The following is a 10,862-nucleotide window of genomic DNA, read 5'->3' on the forward strand; positions in this document are numbered from 1 at the left end:
GCTAGGACTGTCCACCATACTGTCATACAGGCTAGGACTGTCCACCATACTATCATACATTCTAGGACTGTCCAACATACTGTCTGTCATACAGGCTAGGACTGTCCAACATACTGTCATACAGGTTAGGACTGTCCAACATACTGTCTGTCATACAGGCTATATATAACGCTTTAAAATGCTTTATGTAAATAGACATAGAGACATACAGATGCTCAACAGACACAGACAGACTCGCATACACACTCAGACACTCACAAGCACAGACACATAGCCCTAAAGACGGATGTGTTAAACTATGTAGGTGATTCACCTCGAACTCAAACTTTGTTAACTCACTAATTGATTGTTTACATTTCAAGCTTTATTATGTTATGGCAAAGATAACCACATTATTTTCTCTTCAGTATTATAATTAATACAACAAAATGAAAAAAAATAAAAATAAACAGGCATGTTACAGGTAGTGGCTAATAGGAAGCAAAACATGTTTTCACAAAAAGACAATGGTGTTTTTATTAATTAATTTAATCAAGTTTCAAGTGGGTCACATCTCTTTTCATCAATACCTCAAAGTCCTTTTTGCTGTAGGATATAATTTGTATCTGAACAAAGCATTATAGCAATATGTATCATCACTTTTTAGTCCTACACTCTAATCATAATGATATAGAAATAAATTAAGGAGGCTTAGCTTTCGGTTAAACTTTTATTAGTATTTTTCTCAATACAACATCGTTTTTAATTAACTAGCCGGAGAATTTTCCTTGGAAGAAAATGTGTCCGGACACTTTGTCTCTGATGAAGTACAGGAAAGGATGGTCCGCTTTGAACTCACGAAAGGCTGCCCGTTCCACGATGGAAACTACGGTAGCTGCAGCAGCGACAGTCCCCGTTTCCATGACAACGATCTTCGTTTTGTGAATCACTTTGTCGATAACAGCATCAGCTGAAGGATTTAAACCATTGCGTGTAAATATAGGCACTCATGTAGAGGTGAATTTATTAATACACGAAGTAGTTATGTTGCATTTACATCTGCAATATTATTGCTTTAATATTACAGCTAATTCAGTTTTTGTTCAGAGAGGAATAATGAAATTAAGCAAGAGTCATTAATTATATTATATTTTATAAACATACTATAATTGGTTATTGTTTTCTTTCTTTTTTTAAAATTACAATATCAATTGGTAATGAGGTTTACGATAATTGTAATTAGATGAGAAAACGAAGTTCCTAATAAATAGAAATACATTTACCACGTTTTACCATTCCAGAAAAGTCCGCTGAATTAAAAGCTTTCACCATACCCAGGTCTATCAAAATCTGGCTTAGCTCAACTTCTGTCTCTGTGGTAAATTTAGGAATGCTGACAGACATAAAAGTTTGTTCCAAGCCTGTGAACAGTTCATCGGCCTTCCCAGGGGTAGCCAGCAGTTGTTCTGTAGGAAAATAGAGATTTTTGTGTGAACAGCAGCAATATAAGATATACAGTTTCTTACAATCAGTTGGTTTATCGTACGCTTACATATAATATATATTATAATATAATATAATATAATGTATACACAAATATACATATACATCTACATATTCATTATTTATAAATAAGCATACATATATACAAACACCCATATATAGATACATATATATATATATATATATATATATATATATATATATATATATATATATATATATATATATATATATATATATATATATATATATTGTATTTGAGTATTCGCTTTTTTCTTGCTTTCCTTGCAAACGTTGACCCAATGAGGCTAATGATAACTGCCATTGCTAATGCTTTATTTCAGCTTGAATCTTTAATACTTTTTAAAAGCAAGGCAGTGGCAGTTAAATTATGAGCAAGACAACATTTTCCTCGCAAATTTTTTCTATTGAGTTACCTAAACCAATAATTCCATCCACCTCATTGGGCAGTGCAACGAACAAACTAAATCTTGATCCCTTAAACGGCAGCTCGGCCACATCAACTTTGTTAGTGGCGTCTTCCTTGTAGAAGATCTCGAAGTCGCCATTCATCATGTTGACCTAAAGGAGCAGACATGTGCTCAAGTGAAAACAGGATAAACTAAACAGTATTGAATATAGACTTAGTTATTTCTTGGAAAGGAAGGGGGGTGACAACACGAAGTACCGCACCGGGTGATACCCGACCTAATGTAGAAACGCACTTGATTTTGACGCAATTTGTTCCCATTGAATTTAGACTCAATTCTTATATTGTATGTTAAAGTTTCTGTATACGTATAGCCTTCATGTGTGCGTTCATTTGCGATTATGTATATATGGGTACGTTTTCGTATGTCTAACACTAATATTTGTTCAAGAGTGTATGTGTGTATAGTGTTTATGTACGTACAACAATGAATAACCCAGCATGCTTATAAAAACATGTGTCCAAGACAAACATTTAAAATGCTTACCTTACTGACTAGACCGCCAGTCTTGTAGAAGCTTTCAGGACGTGTGTTTTGTTTGGGGAACTGAGACTTCCAGGTACCGTTAAAGAAAAGTGTGTTCACCAGCAGCATGACTGTATTTTGTTTGATGAAATCTGGAATAAGAATGTAGATTTTTTTTTACTTTTAAAAAAACAATCATTAACTATACTGATCTGGTCTTGATATAATAAAATAGTATAGTAAAAATACTATAACAAAATGAAGTACCGTAGACTTTAAAATTCCGGACCGTAGTCGTAGCAGTGGTGGAACTAGAAATAAAATCTACCTCACAAAAACATTTTTACGCCCCCCCCCCCCCAATATATATATATATATATATATATATATATATATATATATATATATATGAGTGTGTGTTTGTGTGTGTAACTTGCTTCGCTAAATTTTAAAGTTCTTAATTTTTTGTAATTTAACCTATTTCATTGCGTAGAATATCCACCCTGAGAAAACAAACCAGAAATAACTATGTCCAAACTCATTCCCTGCCTGAAATATTCATGTTTAAAATTTTTGTATCGTATTTCATATTTACCGAATAAAATAAATCGTCAATATTCCAAGCCGGTACCAAGAGGTACATAAACGCTTAAGTTTGATTTGTGTAATCGTTTCTTGCGTTCTGTTTATTTTTAAGATTTTTAAAAATTTACTTTATCAATTTTAAATACATTTCTTTTTATACCTGTATCATTCTATAGTATGTCTTTTTTAATTATAATTAAGAGAAGCCATTGCTTTTTTAATTCATTTTATATAAAACTATTTAAAGAAGTTTTATGATCAACCCTATTCGACTATTTAAACAAGGGCAATAAATAATGGAAGTAATATGAACCTTCGTCTATCTCACACTAAAGCTAATGTCGATTTTTAAATATTTTTCTACGCAACAGTGTCTTTTAGTTACTGCAGACCAATTACTGGTATAGTAGACGTGTGTGTTGTTTGTATTTTCACCGAATGCCTATCAAGGTGCACAAAAAAGCATTATTTATAAGAAAAACTTTTTTTTTTGGTTCGGATTTTTGTCACATAAATAGCCTGCCCCCCCCCCCCCCACCCCCCGTATTTTGGGGTCTGGCAGCGTGGCCTGAGCAGTTTAAAAAAAGTAATTTAACGAATCTCGCTAAGCTGGTGTACATCACCTTTCTTCAGGGTGTTCATAATTGTGTTTTTCGTCGCCCGGTAAATGTAGTCGTTGATTTTCCTTTCTGGGCCACCAGGGGCAGATAAGTCAAAGTAATCTGCCTTGGCGAAGTAATAGTCCCTGACATCGGTAACAAACTGGGGCACGATCGTGTACCTTGGGTTGACAAAAATGGCGTTTCCCGTGTTTATCTCAACATCCGTATTAGAGTTCAGCTATAGAATTGGAGGGGGGGGGGGGAATAACGAATACAAATGTAATACATAGATACTACTTGTATTAAGATATAGTTTGGGATACAAGGAAAAGTAATAACAATAGATACGCATAAATTGCATTTATTTAAATGGGTCGACGTAAAATTTGCCTTAAATACATTTACCCAAGTACAGCTTAGCAAAAGGTCTTATTCTCAAATTATTGTTTGCCAGAACGGACACCCCAACATGTTTTTTTCTGACGAAAATCTAAACTCCACTGTACCTGTGTTATAAGTTAAATCTAAACTCCACGGTACCAGTGTTATAAGTTAAAATCTAAACTCCACTGTACCAGTGTTATAAGTTAAAATCTAAACTCCACTGTACCAGTGTTATAAGTTAAAATCTAAACTCCACTGTACCAGTGTTATAAGTTAAAATCTAAACTCCACTGTACCAGTGTTATAAGTTAAAATCTAAACTCCACTGTACCAGTGTTATAAGTTAAAATCTAAACTACACTGTACCAGTGTTATAAGTTAAAATCTAAACTCCACTGTACCAGTGTTATAAGTTAAAATCTAAACTCCACTGTACCAGTGTTATAAGTTAAAATCTAAACTCCACTGTACCAGTGTTATAAGTTAAAATCTAAACTCCACTGTACCAGTGTTATAAGTTAAAATCTAAACTCCACTGTACCAGTGTTATAAGTTAAAATCTAAACTCCACTGTACCAGTGTTATAAGTTAAAATCTAAACTCCACTGTACCAGTGTTATAAGTTGAAATCTAAACTCCACTGTACCTGTGTTATAAGTTAAAATCTAAACTCCACTGTACCTGTGTTATAAGTTAAAATCTAAAATCCACTGTACCAGTGTTATAAGTTAAAATCTAAACTCCACTGTACCTGTGTTATGAGTTAAAATCTAAACTCCACTGTACCAATGTTATAAGTTAAAATCCAAACTCCACTGTACCAGTGTTATAAGTTAAAATCTAAACTCCACTGTACCAGTGTTATAAGTTAAAATCTAAACTCCACTGTACCTGTGTTATAAGTTTAATCTAAACTCCACTGTACCAGTGTTATAAGTTGAAATCTAAACTCCACTGTACCTGTGTTATAAGTTAAAATCTAAACTCCACTGTACCAGTGTTATAAGTTAAAATCTAAACTCCACTGTACCAGTGTTATAAGTTAAAATCTAAACTCCACTGTACCTGTGTTATAAGTTAAAATCTAAACTCCACTGTACCTGTGTTATAAGTTAAAATCTAAACTCCACTGTACCTGTGTTATAAGTTAAAATCTAAACTCCACTGTACCTGTGTTATAAGTTAAAATCTAAACTACACTGTACCTGTGTTATAAGTTAAAATCTAAACTCCACTGTACCTGTGTTATAAGTTAAAATCTAAACTCCACTGTACCTGTGTTATAAGTTAAAATCTAAACTACACTGTACCAGTGTTATAAGTTAAAATCTAAACTCCACTGTACCTGTGTTATCAGTTCCTTGTAGATTGTATGGACGGCAGGACCAAGAGAGCTGACCCCAAGAGTTTCTGCCATTTCTGTGGCAGTTTCCCCGCGGGCACCAAGTGACGTCATGGATAGGGCTGAATGAATGCTGGAATACAAGAACATGAGATCAGGCACGGGGGGGGGGAGCCAAGGTACCATCTTATGCAAGCCCGCACATAACACAGACACACACATAGATTCACAAACACCGATACATATAACCACACACTAACACATAAACACACGTACCTATACCAAGAAACGTGTTACCTGTAGGGGGAATAGACGACATTGCCTCTGTTCAGCGCCACCTTCTGGTACAGTCTCTGTGAGAAGCCAGAGGTCGCAGCCGACAGTGCCAGTTGCTGTTGAGGATCCGCGGCGACCAGCTGACCCACTATGGCCAGAATCACAGCAATGTAAGTCTTCATGTCACTGTGGTGTAAGCAATAGACCTCGTTAGCTGACCAGCTATGGCCAGAATCACAACAATGTAAGTCTTCATGTCGCTGTGGTGTGAGCAATAGACCTCGTTAGCTGACCAGCTATGGCCAGAATCACAACAATGTAAGTCTTCATGTCACTGTGGTGTGAGCAATAGACCTCGTTAGCTGACCAGCTATGGCCAGAATCACAACAATGTAAGTCTTCATGTCACTGTGGTGTGAGCAATAGACCTCGTTAGCTGACCAGCTATGGCCAGAATCACAACAATGTAAGTCTTCATGTCGCTGTGGTGTGAGCAATAGACCTCGTTAGCTGACCAGCTATGGTCAGAATCACAACAATGTAAGTCTTCATGTCGCTGTGGCATGAGCAATAGACCTCGTTAGCTGACCAGCTATGGCCAGAATCACAACAATGTAAGTCTTCATGTCGCTGTGGTGTGAGCAATAGACCTCGTTAGCTGACCAGCTATGGCCAGAATCACAACAATGTAAGTCTTCATGTCGCTGTGGTGTGAGCAATAGACCTCGTTGCATTAGCTCATTGGTAGCGAGGGGGGACGGGGGGTGTGGACCGCACCGGGTGACACCATTTAGGGGGGTGACACCAAGGCAAAAAAATAGCAAAATATATAGAGAAAAACTTGAGGGGGGATGCAAATCGAAAGTTTGAGGAGGGGGGTGCAAATCGAAAACTTGAGGGGGGGGGGGGGTGGAAATCGAAAGTTTGAGGGGGGGGGGGTAACAAATCGAAAACTTGAAAGTTTGTCCCCGGGAAGGTTCGCTACGCCTCTGGGGGTGACACCATTAAGTGCCGCACCGAGTGACACTCGACCTCGCTACGCCACTGATTGGTAGTTTATTAAGTTATAAAAAATATATTTTATATTACTTTATTTAATATGTATACAACTTATAGCATTTTATACAGTAGCGTACGCAGGGGGGGAGCAGGGGGAGCGGCCGCTCCCCCTCTAGCCATTTTCAGCAAAGTGGCGCCTTTTTGGAAACTTTTTAAACTCAAAGATTTAAACAACGATATTTGTTAAAAAAATATTTTTGGTTGGCACATCTATGTAAATCACAAGTTTTCTTTTCATGCAGCAATTAAGCATTATTGTACTAGTCTAGTAGTGTCTACGTTTACAACACCCGACCTAGCTACGCCACTGTATATATGTATGTTTAGGAAAGTCATCTAAAAACTGACGCTATATTCACTCTGAGTTGGTTATCTCCCCCCCCCCCCACACACACTTCAGCACCACAATTGTGTAGAGCGACATTAATGTCACACCTAGGTATACACTGGGTTGGATAATTGACCTAAAGTGACCGGACAGTGGTGAATGAAGTTGAACCCCCCCCCCCCTACCCACCCCCGAACTGATCTGTTAAGTACATGTAGAAAAACGCGTAATGATGTACCAAAGTACCATGCCGCCAGAAAATTAGCTTTTTAAACGTAAAACTCTGTGAATATTGTTTTTGCAATTACCAGTAAAAAGGTGTGTGATCAATACAGTGATCTAACCCATACCTATCACTATGTTAAATAAACCGGGAGTGATCTCCCCTAAACTTTCTCGAATATTCTAATATAACTCTACGTGGGATGTCAACTCGGAATATAGACATGATTTTTGTTTACTTAAACTTTTAAAAATAGAAAAAAATCTAGTAGAAAAAAAAATTGCGCACCAAGCGAGCACCAAAACCAAATGTGCGTAATAGTGTGCAATATTATTAGTACTTTATAAATTTACATGCGTTTTTTGAGAAATCGGAAATAGCGTAAATTAGTACTTCCGGTCAACGGAAATTACTCAAAATTTAATAGAAGGTAGAGAATTAGATCTTTTACTTACATGTGAAATTTCATTTATCTATCTGAATTAGTACTCAAGTTATAGGCTTTTGAAAAATTCAAAGTAGAAAAAGTATCACTTCCGGTTATCGGAAATCGCTCAAAAGTTGATACGGATCTACGATTTCGATATAATACTTATATATGAAATTTCATCAACCTAGCTGTAACGGTACTCAAGTAATCGTGTTTACACACAGACAGACACACAGACACACAGACACACACACACACAGACATACGGACAAGATTGCAAAATTATGTTTTTCCGTATCAGTGAGGTGTAAAACGTCGAGATTTGTAAAAATCTCGATTTTTTTTTGCACGATTACAATACTTTCTCTATACTACGTATATACGAGAAAGTAAAAATGATCTTTAAAGAACACAAAGAAGCAGTAGTTAATTAAAAATATATGATCTGAACTAAAAGACCGGAATTTAGTTAAATGTAGACTGTTATTCCGAATGTTTTTCTATATTACGAAAAGCGTGGTTTTGTACAATCTCTGATTTAAAAAAACTTTCATTATGCTGTAATACTTTAGCATTTATGATGACGATATATTAAATTTTGATTATAGACAAAAAAAATTTGTAAACACGAATAGTGTTAAACAATTTGATTATATTCTAAAGTATTTATTTATTTGTTTTGAAATTTATAATCAAATGTGTAGATATATACATATTTATACTAAGAGAGTGATTATTTCCCCTATTTCACTTGTCTTAAATAATTTCCCAGGAATTATTTTGTAAGAAAATTTTTTACAAGAATTACAAAATAGATTGTGTTACGTTCATTGTTTTTGGTTGTAGTGTGTGTATATTTTTTTGTTCAGATTGATACAATTTTTGTTTTGTCGGCCTACATTGTGTGTTTTTTCTTATTTCTTAAGAGTGCTACTTTCAGTTTATTTTACATCATAGCGAAGTAATAACATACAGCTAGTAATATATATATATATATATATATATATATATATATATATATATATTTAAAATACACGTATATAGAACGTGTTAAAAATTAGGCGCCTTCTTTTGCTCTTTTCGCTCCCCCTACAACGAAAACCTGGATACGCCTCTGATTTTATATGAGAATGTTTTAGTTGGGTCTTTTACTTTTAGTGTTAAAGCCATTGTATCATTTGATTTTTAAACTTCCTGCAGTTACTTCCAAAATAAAAAGCATTGTAATCATGAAAATGTCGAAAAAAAATTATGTGAAATACATTATTTTTCGAATTCGCATTTTTAAAAATTAAAATTGTCTTTAATTTCAAAATTTTTGTTGATGGCTTATAAAACATAATGTGAAAATTGTAAGCTGATACCGTAAGCAACTTATTCCACAACACATTCACTCAACACCTACCTTGTTAGACGAACTGACTGGAGTTTGTGTTACATATGGTAATATATTCTGTCCGTGCGACAGCTGCTAATTAGTTTAGTTTTTTTTTATTTTAGCGGTGTAAACAGATCGAAGCGGTCTGGGTCAGGCCAAACTTAACGCACGCTTTATCATTGTCACGGTGGAAATTAAAATATCAAACATGTTATTACGCTTTATTTATAGGTGCCTTGCGTTCAATTAAAATATTCTCTGGCGTTTCTAAAATAAACCGGGAGTGATCTCCCCTAAACTTTCTCGAATATTCTAATATAACACTACGGGGGATGGCAACTCGGGATATAGACTTCTAGACATGATTTTTAATCCATTTTAAACACTCAAATTTTTAAATATAGAATATAATCTCGTAGAAAAAAGAAATGCACACCAAGTGAACGCTAAATAAAGATGTGCATAATAGTGCGCAATATTATTAGTACTTTATAAATTTACATGCGTTTTTGAGAAATCGGAAGTAGCGTAAATAAGTACTTCCGTTATACGAAAATGACTCAAAATTTGACAGAAGATAGAGAATTAGATCTTCTACGTACGTATCAAATTTCATTTATCTATCTGAAATAAAACTCAAGTTATAGGCTTTTGAAAAATTCAAAGTAGAAAAAGTACCACTTCCGGTTATCGGAAATCGCTCAAAGGTTGATACGGATCTACGATTTTGATAAAATACTTATATATGAAATTTCATCAACCTAGCTGTAACGGTACTCAAGTTATCGTGTTTACACACGGACACACACGGACAGAATTGGATAATCCAGTTTTTCCAACTCCATTACGCATAAAACGCCAAAATTTTTATATATCTGAGTTTATAATTTTTGCCCGATTAAAATAAGTCTTCTATATCCCGGATGTGATGAAGGACTGAGGAGTAAAACGGTGAAAACTGTCCAAATTTAATGTGATTTTTTTGCACGATTACAAGACTTTCTCTATACTTCGTATATACGAGAAAGTAAAAAAAGTTTGGGAAATTTTAACAAAGATTTTAATTTAAAATCTAAATTAATAGAATGTTAAAAAAATTCATAAAAAACGTTTTAATAACAAGCTTTTATGTAATGATGCACTAAAAAGTAGAAAATAAATTATAGACTACTATTTAAATAACTATAAAGAAAAGCGTGGGTCACTTTAGTATCTATTGGATACCTTTACTAATGTTAAGGAAGACACCCACGCTTTTCTTTATAGTTATTTAAATAGTAGTCTATAATTTATTTTCTACTTTTTAGTGCATCATTACATAAAAGCTTGTTATTAAAACGTTTTTTATGAATTTTTTTTTCAGTACTTTACATGTTTTATTTACAACAGAGTTACATGACTAAAAACCATTGCGCGCCTTCTGAACATCACGTTCAGTAGGCGCGCAATGGTTTTTGAACGCAGCCATTACGTGATGGCGCAGCTATTGAAGGTGATGACGCGTGTGGTGTGGTTGGCTAGACCTGCCTACTAATTCGGTCCAAATTTTTATTAATTCATAAAAAATTAATTAGGCATCCGATTAAGTCAAATTTAGTTTCAGATTGCATTGTCTTCATGTCTTGACCCACGTGCCAACTGTGAATCGTATCGGTCAAGTAGAACTGTCCGAATTTTCACTCCTGCGTTTCCGTCTAGACAGACTGACGACAGACTGACGACAGACTGACGAGGAAGTGAGTTAAATAAAAGCTTGTAAAAAGTAATTCATTTCGAATCAATTATCATATTACGTTTTTTTAAAGAAAGGAAACAAA

General features: G+C 34.8%; 1 protein-coding gene across 2 annotated transcripts; it reads right to left on the reverse strand.

The window, feature by feature from the left end:
- Window positions 1-342: 342 nt before the first annotated feature.
- On the reverse strand, window positions 343-9,139 carry LOC131928576 (serpin B4). Of its 2 annotated transcripts, XM_059284646.1 has the most exons (8): window positions 9,073-9,139; window positions 5,649-5,813; window positions 5,355-5,484; window positions 3,647-3,863; window positions 2,460-2,590; window positions 1,920-2,064; window positions 1,263-1,445; window positions 343-949 (listed from the first exon to the last, which is right to left on the reverse strand). In XM_059284646.1, the coding sequence occupies exons 2-8, from the start codon at window positions 5,807-5,809 to the stop codon at window positions 750-752; spliced, it is 1,167 nt and encodes a 388-aa protein (XP_059140629.1). In that variant the 5' UTR covers window positions 5,810-5,813; window positions 9,073-9,139; the 3' UTR covers window positions 343-749. The 2 variants fall into 2 exon arrangements, with proteins under 2 accessions (XP_059140629.1, XP_059140628.1); XM_059284645.1 differs by lacking the exon at window positions 9,073-9,139 and having other exon boundaries at window positions 1,266-1,445.
- Window positions 9,140-10,862: the final 1,723 nt, after the last annotated feature.

This window comes from Physella acuta, unplaced genomic scaffold (genome assembly GCF_028476545.2).
Source record: "Physella acuta isolate Inbredline_101_S28 unplaced genomic scaffold, ASM2847654v3 ptg001520l, whole genome shotgun sequence".
Lineage (NCBI taxonomy): Eukaryota > Metazoa > Mollusca > Gastropoda > Physidae > Physella > Physella acuta.